Source organism: Pipistrellus hanaki (assembly GCF_964339955.1).
Source record: "Pipistrellus hanaki genome assembly, chromosome: 3".
Classification (NCBI taxonomy): domain Eukaryota; kingdom Metazoa; phylum Chordata; class Mammalia; order Chiroptera; family Vespertilionidae; genus Pipistrellus; species Pipistrellus hanaki.
In genome coordinates, this window is record NC_140505.1 from 188,220,813 (window position 1) to 188,235,778 (window position 14,966).

Sequence of the window (14,966 nt, forward strand, 5' to 3'; positions counted from 1 at the left end):
GTATAGGTGCGGAAGGCCTCCATGATCCGCTCTAAGAATGCTGCTGGAGATTCATCTCTCTCCTGCTGTACGCTCCCTACCTTAGCCAGATTAGTCGGCTTTCTGGCAGCCGCCCGAAGACCCCCCCATTAGAGCCTGGCGGTAGACCCGGAGCCTCTCCTTACCTTCTGCTGTGTTGAAATCCCATTCAGGCCTAGTCAGAGGAAAAGAGGTATCTATCTGAGCCTGGTTGGTGGTAGGATTCCCATCCACGCCTGGAACCAGCTTCCGGGCCTCATTAAGGATCCTCTCCCTCTCCTCGGTGGTGAACAGGACCTGCAAGAGCTGCTGGCAGTCGTCCCAGGTTGGCTGATGGGTGAAAAGGACAGAATCTAACAAATTAATAAGCCTCGCTGGCTTCTCAGAAAACTCAGGAGTTTGAGCTTTCCAATTATAAAGGTCGCTAGTGGCGAAAGGCCAGTAGTGATGGGGCTGATCGCCCCTCTCATCTGGGGGACCAGTGGCTCGCAGGGGTAAAGTCTTAGCAGTGGAGTTGGCGACAGAGGCGGATTGTTCCTTCTGGGCTCTTTGTCTGGTATACAGCGGCCTTCCCGCTCTCCTCCTGACGTCTGCTCCCCTTAATGGGGGAGGGTCAGGTCCCTCCTCCCGCACCCCAGGGAACTGATACCGGGGAGGAAAAATTAATTCTTCTTCAGTTCCCCCCTGCAAGGCAGAGGAGGGGGGAGCTGATGGCAGGGTGATTTTCTGCTCCTCCGTCCTCTCCGTTCCCATTAAGGCAAACATAGGTTCCGGCTCCCAAGGGCGCGGAGCCACGAAGGGTTTAAGCCAAAAGGGTGGGTTCTCCACAAGGTCCTGCCACGTGATAATGTACGGGAGCTGATCGGGGTAACCCGCCTTGGGTTGAGAGACGACACTCCGAACCTGGCGAATGGTAGGGAGATGGAATGTTCCTTCTGGTGGCCATCCGACATTGAAAGCTGGCCACTCACTAGAACAACAAGTCTGCCATCGGCCCTTCCGGACCTCCCCACCACAATCGTTAGCTCTTTCCTCTACTTCCTGAAAATGATCAATCACAATGCTCAAAGGAGTAATCTGAGTCTGTCCCATAACATCCACACAGTGAGTCCACAGAGTAACACAGAAGATCACAACCACCAGCAAGAAGAGGGCGCCCAACATCAACATTTCAACTCCTTAGAAGAGAAATCAGCTGTGCGGCCGGCGGCCCGCTTCTCCTGGGCACCACCGAGGCCGTCCCTCCGGCTCGGCGGCCAGGTCGAAGAGGACTCCACGGCCAGGCAGGTCGCCGGACGCCGACCCCAGGGCAGGGTCAGCGCGGCAGCTCCTGGGGGCGCGGGGGCGGCGCTGAGCTCAGACCAGACGCCGTCCCGACTCCACTCACGTTTCCCCGGCCGCGGCCGGTCCCTCTCGGCTCCGCAGCACCCGGCCCGGGACACCGCGAGCCTCAGCCACGCTCACGGACGGCCCGTGCTCTTCCGAACGACTCACAAGTCCCACTCGCGACTGCCCAGCCGCAGGAGCTGCACGCGAACGCCTCAAAACGCGCGCGGCGGCCGCCACGTGACCAACGTGCGTCCAATCCGGCCGCGGGCGCCGGTTCCCGGCTGAGGCCGGCGCGCGCATGCGTGGGACACGGACGCTTCTCCCGGCGACGGTTTCCTAGTGCCTGGGCGCATGCGCCGCGCGACGCCCCGCCCCCGCCGAGCGAGGCCCGCTGAGCCGGGCTGCAGCGCGCTTGCGCAATAGCCGGACGCGGGCGTTTCTTTCCTCCCTTTTCGAATTGGTCTGAGGCGGCCTGGCGTTACAAAATGGCGGCCTGGAGCGCGCTCGGCGCTGTTCCCCCGGCGGTCTCCGGCTGAGGGGGCGGCTCCGCTCGCTGCCGAGCACCGACAGACGAGCCCCTGGGGGACATGGTGTGTGAGACCCCGGGCTTGCTGGCCTCCGAGTCCTTCGAGGATCCCCGCGCCCCGGGAGCGGCCAGGTGCGCTCACCCGGCGACCGGCCGCCGCCGCCGCGCCCCGGAGCTTCGCCGTGCCCGCCGCCCCGCGAGTGCCGCGGCAGCCGCCCCGGAGGTGAGAGGCTGGGCAGCGGGGGCGGCGGAGGGGCCTGGGGGCCCCGGGGTGCGGAGCCCAGACCTGGGAGCCGCTGGACCGGGGTTCGGGCCTGGAAGGGGCCCTGGGACGGAGGCGCTGAGGGAAGCCCCCGGGCGGGGGAGGCGCGGGCGGCGGGGCCGCGGGGCGGGGCGGGGCGGTGACCGCGGCCACGCCGTCGGCTGTTTGTGAAGCGGCGCCGGGGCCTCAGGGAGGCCGGCCCGGCGGCTGCGCCCCGGCGGAGGCCGGCGGCCGGAGCGGCAGGGCTGGCCCGGTGTGGCCTCAGGCTTCTTCCTAGCGCTTCCTCCCGGTACTTCTGTCCCCTCGGGCCCCTCACCGGCCTCTCCTCGCCCCCTCCACCCCCCCGCCCTTTTAAAAGACATTTAATGGTTTCAGAGAGGGAAGGAGGGGGGGAGAGCTAGAAACATGAATGGTGAGAGAAAAAAGTCACCGATGGGCTGCCTCCTGCACGCCCCGCGCGGGGATGGAGCCCGCCACCCAGGCGTGTGCCCCGACCGGAAGCGGAACCGTGACCTCCGGTTCCTAGGTCGACGCCCAGCCACCGAGCTACTTGGGCTGAGCATTGGCTCCTCTTCTTATTGCGATGCCGGAACATAATCACCCCGTTACTCTGTTCCTTTTTTAAAGAAGCAGTTAATTTTTTTAAAGTTGATTTTTAGGGAGGGAGCGAAAGAGGGAGGAAGAAAGAGAAAGACATCCATTTTATATATTTTTTTGCCAACCTGTCTCCTTTTTTAGGAAATAAATCTTTAGTGTTGAAAGTATTACTTATGTCTCCCTTCCCCCCCCTTGTTTGTGCACTGTATGCATTCCACGGCTGCTTCCTGTATGTGCCCTGACCAGGGCCGGAAGCGGCAGGCTGGGTACCGGGGGCAGCAGTATCCATCGGAGCTACCCCCAGGGCTAGAAGGAAGCAGTTTCCTCTTCCGCTGGCGGTTCTGGCCCCGGGTCTGACCCTTGTTCGCTTTTTCCTCCGGACACTGCACTTGCAAGTTTTCCGCTCAGGGTAAGCCGATGTGGACTAGAGTTCACCCTGGGGCTGGGCAGCACCAGATGGCTCGGGACACGTGTCCTCCAGTTACCAGGACGCTTCCTAGGAATCAGTTCCTCACGTGGTGCCTAGTCACCGCCAGCCCAGGCGCTTTTGGAGTCCCGGGACTCAGCCAGCACACCAGGCTCCAGGCGCAGCCTCGCCCTCAGTGCTTGACAGGGATGCTTTACTCCTCATCTTGCATCCAAAGGAAAATGATTGTCTGAAGTGTCATGCTTTGAGACAACATATGAATTGGTTAAAATATATCTTAAAGCTTGGTTCATAATTCAAGTAAATACTCTTTTTTTCCAAGGAACTTTCAAGTTTCAGAGGAAAAAGAGTATTTTATAGCCTTTGTTTCTAACAACATTTGTTTCTTTAATATTTATTGAGCCCTTCCTCTGTTCCAGGCATTATTCTTAACTAAGTTTTTTGTTTATCTCACTTAGTTTTCATAGCTCCCTGTTCTGCATATGAAAAAACGGGGGCACAAAAATGAAACAGCTTGTCCAGGAAAACGGGAAGACTGCGTTTCCAGCATCTTCCTGTGGTATTTCCCAAGTCTGTGTGTCCCAGATCCCTGACTTAGTAGCTAGCACACCCGGTGTGAGCTGGGCAGGCTCGGTATGTGAGTACAGCCAGCACCCAGAACAGACCCCTCCTCTGGGTAGGTCCTGACGGGATGACTGCGGGAGAATGAGAGCAGCTACATTTAGATAGTTTCGCTGTCCCCATTATGATTATCCACTGTGGGTATGAGAGGTTAAATTCTTTATCACAGTTTCTGTATTTTCAGCTCCACCTCCTTTTCCTTTTAATAACTTATTAACAGGTAATAGTTCATCTCAATAGCAACAATAGCTATTTCAACTTCTCACCTCTCCTGCCCTCTGGTGGGAGCGTTAGTTACTGAGCAGCAAAAGGCCAAAAGAATGCAGGCAGACCTGGCCTCTGGACTTTTACAGACTTTCAGTGAGGAAGTCTATAAAACTATATTGATCTTGTTTGCATTAGTAGCCAGACTTGACCAGTGTTTGCGGGAGACATTAAGAAGGGACTCAGAGATTATTAGGATGCTGTTGGAAGCTGGAGCCCCTATGTAATCACAGGGCGGGTTTTGGAGGACTTGGGGGTGTCATCCCGCGATGTTTATTTCATAGACATTAAAAAGCAGTAGTGATGTGTGAGTTTGTATCCCAGTGAACGTGAACTTCTAGGAGCTTACGGGGGTTGTGGTGTAGAGGGCACACCAGGGTGGAGAAGGATCATCAGAAAGGTGTGGCAGGTCCCGGAGCCGAACCCATGGGTGAGTCCCTGTGCGGGGTGAGGGGCAGAGGAAGAGGGTTTCTTGGTCCGTTGGGCTGGGAGTTAGCCGCGCACAGTGGACTCTCACTGGCTGCTTTTGTTTGATAGCAGAGGATATGCTGTGGGATCAGAAAGCAGATTACAGAGGGCAGGTGCCAGCACCCTCTTCCAAGATAACGTTGCCAGCCCCCGCCTCGCCCCCTGCCCTGCCCCATCCCGCCCCCGCCATGGTGTCAGGAACTGAGCTCCTGGCTTACTTTTGAAAGGGTTATAAAATCTCAGAATGTTACACTTGTAAATGATGTCCTATTTTAGCAATATGCAAGTTGGGGTAATTAAATGTTCAGTCTTGGGAAATGTATTTATACCAACCTCTGTAGCCTAAACACGAGGACTTATGCTATGAACTTTTGACCAACATCTTATGAAAACTCCTACTTAAGCATGAACTTCCCTGGATCATCTTGAAGAGAATTTTAAATATTTAAAAGGTTTTGTCTGTAGCAAGGCTATAACTAGCATAGAATAAGTTAGTTAAGCACTTCTTGATTATATAATTTTATTTCAAATAGAGTAGGTTCAGTGCTGTTCAGAAGACCTACCTGCTTCCTCAAGTAATCCTCTGTTGGATTCGAAACAGTAGGAACCTAAGGACACCTTTGTAAAGTTCCCTTAAAGCAGTTCCCAGTGGAATGTTTTCTATCTCATTTCATGGTAGAGTGAATTTTGAAAATTCTTTGTAAGAGTGATCTCTTGCCAAAACCGGTTTGGCTCAGTGGATAGAGCATCAGCCTGAGGACTGAAAGGTCCCGGGTTCGATTCTCATCAAGGGCATGTACCTTGGTTGCCGCATGTCCCCTGGGGGTGTGCAAGAGGCAGCTGATTGATGTTTGTCTCTCATCGATGTGTCTAACTCTCTATCCTCTCTCTTCCTCTCTGTAAAAAAAATCAATAAAATATATTTTTTTGGGGGAAAAAAAGAGTGATCTCTTGGTCCAGAAAAGCAAATCTTGTACTCTTTTTACTTTCAGCTTCGAAAAAATGGCCAAAAGAATTGCTGAGAAGGAATTGACCGATAGGAACTGGGATCAAGAAGACGAAGCCGAAGAGGTAAAAAGTAGTTTTCCTAAGAGTGATTTCGTGCTGCTTCCACATTTAAACTGGGGTCCTCATGAAGACCGAAAAAATGAAAAGCCTTTTTAAGACCATCCTGCACGGGAAAAAGTGTGGTTTCCCGTGAGCGGTACTTAATGGAGACGTTTATTCCGTCCGGGTGCCTTTCCACCAGCACCTTCCTCCTGAATTTCACACACTTGCCGCTTCCTGAACCCTGGTTTTAATCAGCCGAAGGACGAGGAAATGATCGAGTGTTAGCGCAGTGCCATGCTCAGGCTTGACGAGTGTCTGCCACCACCATCTTGGTTGGCCGTCCCTGTCATTTTAGATTCAAATGGTTGAGTTCACCTCCCTCACTCTGATCTTCTCAGAGCCCAGCTGCATGTCTTATTCTTACAGATCTGAGATGCACTCCCCACCCCAAAAACGGCATTAATGGGAGTAGAGCTTAGCTTCGCCTGGTTTCTTTCCTAACAAAATCACAGTGGCCTCCCTGAGGAAATCTCTTCCTGTTTCGGGGCTGCCTCAGCAGTGCGGAGCCCCAGGCCGGTCCCCGAAGAAGCCTGCACCCGCGCTAAGAGGATAGTGTCAAGTAAAAAAAAAAGAACGTGCAAGTGTCTTTAAGCTTCTTCTCAGACTGGAGGCCTGATGCAGGAATATTCTAGCAGGAATAGGCCTCCTTCCCCAGCTGCCCGCCGGCGCCTGGGGCCCGGCTGCCCTCCCTCCGGCTGCCGCAGGCACCTGGGCCTTGGCTGGCTTCCCCTGGCCCGGCTGCAGCAGGAAGGACGGACGTCTGGTCTAATTAGCATATTACCCTTTTTTATTATAGATGGCTGTCTTCTTTCTGAGTTTATTTCATGGCATTAGTATTTTTTCTTTACAAATGTTTGCACAAAATCACAAGCATGTTAATATTTTAGCAGGGCTTTTAACATTTCTAGCTGCCGTCATGCTTTTTCACCAAGACTGGGTAACTGCATTTTTTCCCAGGTCTTTCGTACAGCTACATTCTGAGCCCAGTAAGGTTTAGACTACCATATAAAGATTGCTTTGATGTTAAATATTTCAGGAATGAAAGAACTCCCATTTGGGTAGTTGCTAATGAATGAACGAGTGTGAGCAAATGCAATGAGATGGTCCCTTCTGTGGCCGTGGAGCTCTGCCGCTCTGCAGTGGCCGTGGATGGAGTTCACTGGAATGCCACGCCACCCGGTGGGAACAGCAGGGAGGGCGAGCCAGAGGCCTGGGCACGCTCCTCGCCGTGGCGTGCTGCTGGAGCACGCTCTGGGGTTAGTCACCCCGAGTCCAGTGCCTGGGGGGGGGAGGGGTTAGGGGGGGTCTCTTGGATGAGGGGCAGATGGGCAGAACTCTTTGTAAAAGTAATACGTGTTTCATAAATACAATTTTACTATTGAAAAGGGTAGTAAAATACTAGATTTGTGCACCTGGGTTTCAGAACTGTCCACTCTCACCGGTTCATGGTCTTTAAGGCACCTTCCAGCAGAAGTTTTACTAATGCCTTTGAATGCATCTGAAATACCTGAAAGCTGTGCTAAGTAGTTTGGCACCAGAGTTTGGGGGCTGAGCCTTGTCAGACTTCCGCGCTCGCCCTCCTCTCTCTGATTCAGATCCTGGCTTTGTAGGTTCAGAAGCCTGGTGGGTCGCTGACTGCCATTGGGATTCACCAGAGAGAGCTTGTGTGCATTTCACACGCCCGCTCCGTAGTGTGTGTGAGGATGAACAGGACTTGGAAACGAGCAGATGAGGGAGGGGCTGCCTGGTCTAGCTTTTTCTCTCAGCATGTGTCTCCACGTGGCCGAATCTCACTGCTGTCTGTTTGTGTGCTCCTGCAGGTGGGGACGTTCTCAGTGGCCAGTGAGGAAGTCTTGAAGAATAGAGCCATAAAGAAAGCAAAGCGTAGGAATGTTGGATGTGAAGTGAGTGTTTTCCACAGCTTTCTACTGGGTGGGGGCGGGGGGCAGTCAGATCAGTAAGTGCTCGTTAAAGTGCTTTCTCCACTGTGGACAGCGGCCGCCAGCCTTTCGGCCCTCAGACCACCGTGGCTGGCGCCTGCTGGTGTAGCACATGCAGAACAGTGCCCCAGGGGCTGTGCCTCACGGGGAGCTCAGCGCAGAGTGCCAGTGAGGAGGAGGAAGCGGACAGCCATACGGAGACCCGAGAAGCGTGTGGCAGTGGCAGTGAGAGGAAAGGAGGGGATTCTCAGTCCCCTCTGGGGGAGGTGTGGGTTGGAGCAGTCTAACCGGAACAGAAGCCGTTCCCGTGCCCGCCATGTCATGCATTAAAACGCTTCCCTCTGGGCTCGGAGGATCCAGGATGAGGTGCATACAGCTCAGAAATTGAAACCCCGTGGTCAGGATTCAGCAGTCACCACATTAACACCTTCTCCCATGCTGGTCCTCAGCCTCCATGCGCTCCAGGCCTGGGTGCCATGCTGCCGGCCTGGCCGTCTGTGCTCAGGCTAGGCGGTGGGACATGCCGGGCAGCTTCGGGAGAAACCTGCACAGCTATGCCTCCCTTCCCCGTTCTGTCCTCACTCAGCCGTTCTTTAGACGGCTGTGTAGTTGGCTGCAGGTGACAAGTCAGGTGATGTGTGATGGGAAAGGGCCAGCTTCGCTAGGAAGGAAAGATGGAGTCCGTTTGGAAAGGCCCGGAGGGTGGTGTGGAGTTCTCTACGGGACCCCTGGGGACTTCTCAGGCAGGAGTGGAGCCAGAGGTGCAGGCAGGAGGAGATCCGCGGCCCCGGGGGCTGATGCCACAGCGGGGGAGAGCGCGTGAGGAAGGGGCTCTGGTTTGTGTGAATGAAGTCGCTCCTGTCCTGATTCTGCTCTCGGCCAGCAGTTCTTCAGTGGATGGAGGCTGCTAACCTAGCCAAGATCGTACTGCCCCTCGCTCACCGGTTATAAAATCAGTTATCTGTGCTCCTTCTCTGTGTTTCAGTCGGATGGTGGAGGGGCCTTCAAAGGCTTTAAAGGGCTGGTGGCACCCTCTGCAGGAGGAGGGTTTTCTGGATTCGGCGCTTGTGTCGGAGGGAAGCCTTTGGAAGGACTGTCCAACGGGACCAGCATGACTGGTGCCGCGCCCTTCTCCGGGGCGAGAGCTGCGGCCGAGACCAAGGTGGCCTTCGGTAAGTAGGCCCCCTCCCCCCGTCACATCTGTGTGAAGACAACCCCGGAAATAACTCCGGGCTGCGGACTGAAGGTCCCAGGTTCGGTTCCAGTCAAGGGCATGTACCTTGTTGTGGGCACATCCCCAGCAGGGAGTGTGCAGGAGGCAGCTGATCGATGATTCTTACTCTCAATCGCTCTTCTTCTCCCTTTCTCTCTATAAAAGATATATATAAAAAAGATTTCAGGATTAGCAATAGAGAATAAGATCATGGATTAAAATATTGAGTTCTTGGAAAAAATCCCAATTTGTTGGATTGTTCTTAGCTATTCTAGAAGAGTTTCATCTTAATGAGGCAGAATTTTTATGTGATTAAAATAAAATTAACTTTCTGTTAAGATTTTAACTGCATTAATATTCATTCCTAAAACCTTGGGGATTAAGTTTTATACTAACAGTATTTTGACAGTTCTGGGTAAAATGGACATCTTTTTGAAGGAAAATATTATTTTAAAATGACTGATGCAAGCATAGAATAGATACTGTTCCTGTGTAGAGTCTGACTTGATTTTTGTGGTAACCAGATCCTAAATATTAGGTGTGCACATACTTCCTGAGCTTCACAAAGATGGGATCAAATGCAATAAAGCAGAAAATAGGAAGAGTGATACAAAAGTCTAGTTGATTTAGTCAAGTAAAAATGTTTTGTTTTTTTTTTAATATATTTTATTGATTTTTCTTACAGAGAGGAAGGGAGACAGAGAGCTAGAAACGTCAATGAGAGAGAAACATCGACCAGCTGCCTCTTGCACACCCCCTACTGGGGATGTGCCCGCAACCAATGTACATGCCCCTGACTGGAATCGAACCTGGGACCTTTCAGTCCGCAGACCGACGCTCTACCGCTGAGCCAAACCGGCTTCGGCTCAAGTAAAAATCTTAAAAGTTGAATTTTCTTTAGGATCTGTTGCTGCAAACGGCCCCGCCTCTTTGGCTGATGGGAAGCTTTCAAATCCCAGACGGAACAGCGACAGTCAGCAGTCCTCCTCCGGGCCGGCCTCCAGTACTGCCTCCCAGGGGAGCGCCTACCACAAGCAGCTGGCCGCCCTCAACTGCTGCGTGCGGGACTGGATCGTGAAGCACGTGGACGCCAACCCGCTGTGCGACCTGACGCCCGTCTTCAGGGACTACGAGAGCTACCTGGCGGGCATCGAGCAGCAGCAGGGCGACAGCGGGAGCAGCGGCTCCGAGCAGAAATCTAGCCAAATGTCACTCGACTCCCAGGCTCCCTCCCTGTTCGGTTCCACCAAGTCCCAGCAGGAGTCGACGTTCCTGTTCCACGCCGATAAAACTGAGGGCGCCTCCGGAAAGAAGACGGGGGTGGGGCCTGAGAAAAAGGGGGACCCATCGCTGGGAGTGACAAGTGCCTCGTTTAGTTTCGGCAAGAAGATGGACGGGTCTGTGCTGGGCTCCTTAAACTCTGGCCCCCTGGCTGGGTTTTCCTTTTCTTCTGGAAACGCCAGTTTGTTTGGCAAAGACACTGCCCAGAGTAAGCCGGCTGCTTCACCCTTCTCCGCCCCGGGACTGGAGAGCCAGGCGGGTGGCGGCAGCGCGGGCTGCAAAGGTGAGTGGGATGTTGGTCCGCAGTCCGGGGTCGGGTGTGGAGGTTTGTGTTCAGGGGAAGAAGCAGAGACGGCGCCATCATGTCCGAGCTGCGTGGTCCCGGGCCGGCTGGCCAGCCCGTCTCCGCTTCCTTACGTGCAGAAGGCAGTGAGGCGGTGAGCAGGTCATTGTGAGGACTAAGAATATTAAGAAGATGACTTTCTGGCACAGTGATTTTGAAAAGTGTCAAATACCTGGCTTGTGTGTAAAGAATTAAGTGAATTAACGTTTGAAAATTGCATTTTATTGGGAGTTAATCATGAATATCCACTGAGTTGTGTGTACGTAGGAGATTGGGTCACTGCTGTCCTTGTGACAGGGAGACTTCGAGAGTCCGGGGACAGGTCAACCAGGGCTTTCCACGGGGAGTTGTTTGGGCACCAGGACTGTTTCTCGGCGGCGATGTTTAAGTTGCTTTTTAGTTTAGGGAGTTTCATGGCCTTTGAGACGGGCATTGGCCTGTTGCGTGTCTTCCGTCTCCCCTGCGGCTGCATGGAAAGGAATGCTGCTCTGGCTCACGGCCGCGGGGGTGGGAGGCACGCAGGTCAGACAAAGCTCACGTGACTGATGCTGGGCTCTGGAGTGATCCTCTGGCAGCTGCTCATTTCCCATCGGATCCAGTCCCTGCGGCTGCAGTGTGGTCACAGGAGCAGGTGGGGAGGGAGGTGTGGAAGCACATTGAGATGTTCCTCTCCCGGGGATGAGTGTACACTGTGTGTGTCACCTGTCTGCCCACGCTTCCCACTTCAGAACCTGAGGGAAAGTCTTACTGATCAGGAAGGTGCCAGCTGAGAAGATGGGAGACTCCCCCTCGAATCCATCTTACAAAGTACAAAAACCAGGCTTTTCTATGGGAAGGGCAGGGGAGTGGGCGGGGCAAGAGTGATTGACGCAGACCAGCAGCGTGCGAGGCAGACAGCTTATTCTGGGCCTCGGTGGTGTGAGCCTGGTGAGAGGTTCCTGCCGGTCTTGGTAACACCACGTACTTCCGCCTCTCCCGGGAGGCCTGCTGGTGGGGCCGTTTGTGTGAGCCTCTGAGGACTGGCTGCGTGTGGGAAGGTAGAGCCTGCACCTCGGAACAGAGCAGGCTGGAGGGCGGAGCAGAGGCCCGCGCTTCACTGCACAGGTTTGCTTTTCCTTTTCTGGGAAAGTGCGTATGCCCTGCATCATAGCAAGGACAGTCTCCCTCCCAGGGCTTCCTATAGACTGATAGTTGCTTTAGAATAGAGAAGTGTGTTCCCATTAAAAATGTCACAGGTTTCTCATTTTTCACAGAATAATGAAAACCCAGTGGGTACGTGCACACGCAGTGTGATATCAGCTTACGTGGGGTGTTAGGTTGAAACCGGGAGGGGGGTGGCTGGGTTTTCCTTTCCTTCCTTACCACGTGGTTAAGCTTGGTTTGCGCTCGCTGAGTCCGGCCGTCTCTGTGACAGGTGGGGAAGAGGAGGACAGTGACGAGCCGCCCAAAGCAGTGGTCACGGAGGTGACGGAAGAAGATGCTTTTTACTCCAAAAAGTAAGTCCGAGTCGGAGCCGAGGACCCGCCTGGTGAACGCTGTCAGCGTGGACGGAGGCCTCCCACATCGCCCCGGACTGACTGTGCGGGTGTGCCTGCTCCTTGAGCTGGAACGAGGAAGCGTTCTCTGCCTGTTTATTTAAAAACAAACATGTTCTAGACTTTTCCTCGGGCACAGCCTTCTCCCCTGCCGACCCAGTTCTGCTTTAAAGGGCCGTAGAGAGGGCCTGTGCTTTGCCTGCCTCCCCTCTCGGCTACTTCCTCTCCCCTTTCTCTTCTCCCTGCCTCTCCCCTCCTCCATCCCCCACAAGGAAGTCACCGCCACTGACTTGGGGTTCGGTGCTACTTCTGCTCTTGGTCCGGAGGCACCTGTGATCCGTCCTGGAGACTCGCTGGTTTTCATGGATTTTCTTGCAGGTCCGCACAGCCCTGCCAGTGAGGCTGTGTGGACAGTCTTCCCTGCTGTCAGGCTGCTTTGTTTTAAAGTTATTGGGATGACATTGGTTAATAAAATTATAGAGGAGTCGGTGAACTGCACCGTGTTCTCCACCCAAAGCAGCCCCCCGTCACGGTGTACTCGACCTGCTTTAGAAGGCGGAGGGGCTTTTTAATTGCTCTCTGTGCTTCGAAGAGATACTTACTGAAAGGTTTTTGCCGTTTTAGAAGCTTCCCTGGGTGTGTTTTTCTAATAGAAAAAGTTGAGCCTAATGAGTCAGCAGTTTTCATGGCAAAAAATCACCATGTCCTCTGAGATTTCCAAGTGTTAACTACTTCTAGAACTTTTAAAAGAGGCCAGCCTTTCCTTTCGCCTGTTTTTAAAACTTATCTACACAGATGACAGAAGGCGTGCCCCTGTCAGTGTTTTTTCCTAATCTGAGCCAATCGGAACCAGTGGTTTTGGTTTCTCTGGTGATGAGCTAAGGACTGTGTGACACTTCTAGCAGGCGTTTCACTGCGTCGTCATTACTTAGGGAGGTAAACAAAGTTGTTGGAGTCTGAAAAGAATTCAGAAATAAAGGAAAAAGGGGAGGGCTGTGGGCAGTGTTCGTTCTGTTTTGCTGTTTTCTTTTTCTTTTAGTTAATCCTCACTGAAGGATATTTTTTCCATTGATTTTTAGAGAGTGCAAGGGAGGGGGAGAGACAGAGAAACATCTATGTGAGAGAGAAAAAGACACGTTGATTGGTTGCCTCACACACTCACTCCTACCAGGGTTGGGGATCAAACCTGCAACCAAGATATGTGCCCTTGATCAGAATTGAACCCGGTACCCTTCAGTCTGTGGGGTGATTCTCTACCCACTGAACCATACCAGCCAGTGCTTTTCTGTATTCTTGTCCTTGGAAGACCAGATGGCCGTGATTTTTTTTTTTTAATTTTATTAAGGTATCACATATTTGTCATCATCAGATGGCTGTGATTTTGATTGTCTTGAGAAAGGGTAGTTTCAGAAAGTTATGTAATAATTTGAAAAACTAGTGGAAGGGTTCTCGAATATCCAAGCAGGCGTTCCTGTTCTGGTTCGTGCCCGGACCTGGTCTGGTGCACAGAAGGTGGTCTGGAAGCTTCCTCTGCTCTCCTTCAATGGCGATCCCCCACAAGCATGAGCAGTGGTGTGAGAAGGACTGATGTGTGGCTGTTTGACCGGATTGTGATTCTCTCCACAGGTGCAAACTTTTTTACAAGAAAGACAATGAATTTAAAGAGAAGGGTGTAGGAACTCTGCATTTAAAACCTACGGCGAATCAGAAGACACAGCTGTTGGTGCGGGCAGACACCAACCTAGGTGGGTGCCTTTCCCCGGTGGCACCGTGAGAAGCCCTTCCCCTTGCTCTTCAGTCTGGGAGGTGGGGGTGGGACAGCGAGACCGTTCAGGCCAGCTCATCCTGACTTAGCGGCTCTCGCGGTTGGTTTGAGGGTGTGTGTGTGTGTGTGTGTGTGTGTGTGTGTGGAACAGGCACTGCTAAACGCTAACAACGCTCTTCATGCTCCTGCGTGTGAGACGTGACTAGAAGCTGGAGGAAATTGGATGTTTAATGATAAACACACAGGGGGAATTAATCGTTGAAAGGGATCCTTTTTCCTCATTAACACCCTCCCCTCAGCCCATCCTCCAGCTGGGCCCTGAAACCAGTCCATGAGGGGGTTTGGAGGGAGCCAGTCTAAGAGGAAGTGGCGGCCCCAGGCTGGTTGCAGGAGGCCGCCTCTGGGCATTGGGCAGAGCCCGGTCCCGCCCGTGGCCTCGGTCCTGTCAGGCATACCCGAGGCTCCCAGTCAGTCCCTGGAGCCGAGGGCTCCGTGTTCAGTGTTCACACCCGAGAGCTCTGGTTTGTCTGATTGGGGTCGTTTTTGTTTCCTTAAACGCAGGCAACATCCTGCTGAACGTGCTGGTCCCGCCCAACATGCCGTGCACGCGCACCGGGAAGAACAACGTGCTGATCGTCTGTGTGCCCAACCCCCCGGTGGACGAGCGGAACGCCGCCGCCCCCGTGCCCATGCTGGTCCGGGTCAAGACCAGCGAGGACGCGGACGAGCTGCACCGGCTGCTGCTGGGCGGGAAGGACGGCGCCAGCCCGCCTCCTTAGTCAGTTTCTCCTTCCGCCGACATTCTGAGGACTTTAGGTAACTTAACCCTGTGCGCAAGATTACTATGGCCAATAAACCTTTCCTGTTTAGTGTTAAGAACTGTCTAGCGTGTAAACTACATTGGAGAGACATTTGGGGATTTTTAATGTTCATTTATTAGGTTAACCACAAGTGATTTCTTAACGGACTGAAATCAGGGTATCACTGGATTTCCCAAAGCTTTTCCCACCGGGGGTCTGGGCGAGGCTCTGGGTGGGCGTCCGGAGGGCCTGGCCCTGCCCTTCCGCCCATGGGCCGAGCCCTCCCAGGGATGGGGGCGCCGCCCTGCCGCGGCTGTGCTTGCTTCTAAGTGTTCTTCCAGAGCTCTGTCCCACAGGCCGCCCTCTGCAGCGCTCCACAGCGCAGCCCGGCCCTGCGGCTGCTGGGAGGCCGGGCCTGCCGCTCCTCTCACAGGGAGGCAGGACCCGGTGTGCGGTTTTGGAGTTGG

The 14,966-nt window shown here is 53.7% G+C and overlaps 1 protein-coding gene across 2 annotated transcripts; it reads left to right on the forward strand.

Annotated features, from left to right (window-relative positions):
* Positions 1-1,749: 1,749 nt before the first annotated feature.
* On the forward strand, positions 1,750-14,578 carry NUP50 (nucleoporin 50). Of its 2 annotated transcripts, XM_084878154.1 has the most exons (8): positions 1,750-2,096; positions 5,505-5,583; positions 7,443-7,526; positions 8,548-8,734; positions 9,677-10,339; positions 11,814-11,895; positions 13,561-13,679; positions 14,261-14,578. In XM_084878154.1, the coding sequence occupies exons 2-8, from the start codon at positions 5,515-5,517 to the stop codon at positions 14,476-14,478; spliced, it is 1,422 nt and encodes a 473-aa protein (XP_084734280.1). In that variant the 5' UTR covers positions 1,750-2,096; positions 5,505-5,514; the 3' UTR covers positions 14,479-14,578. The 2 variants fall into 2 exon arrangements, with proteins under 2 accessions (XP_084734280.1, XP_084734281.1); XM_084878155.1 differs by lacking the exon at positions 7,443-7,526 and having other exon boundaries at positions 1,807-2,096.
* The last annotated feature ends 388 nt before the right edge of the window (positions 14,579-14,966 follow it).

What these genes read in the sequence shown, in the direction of transcription:
- NUP50 (XM_084878154.1), top strand. Translation starts at nt 5,515, where the DNA reads ATGGCCAAAAGAATTGCTGAGAAGGAATTGACCGATAGGAACTGGGAT. An exon ending in CGAGACCAAGGTGGCCTTCG is followed by an intron (nt 8,735 to 9,676) that starts GTAAGTAGGCCC and finishes AATTTTCTTTAG; the next exon opens with GATCTGTTGCTGCAAACGGC. An exon ending in GATGCTTTTTACTCCAAAAA is followed by an intron (nt 11,896 to 13,560) that starts GTAAGTCCGAGT and finishes TTCTCTCCACAG; the next exon opens with GTGCAAACTTTTTTACAAGA.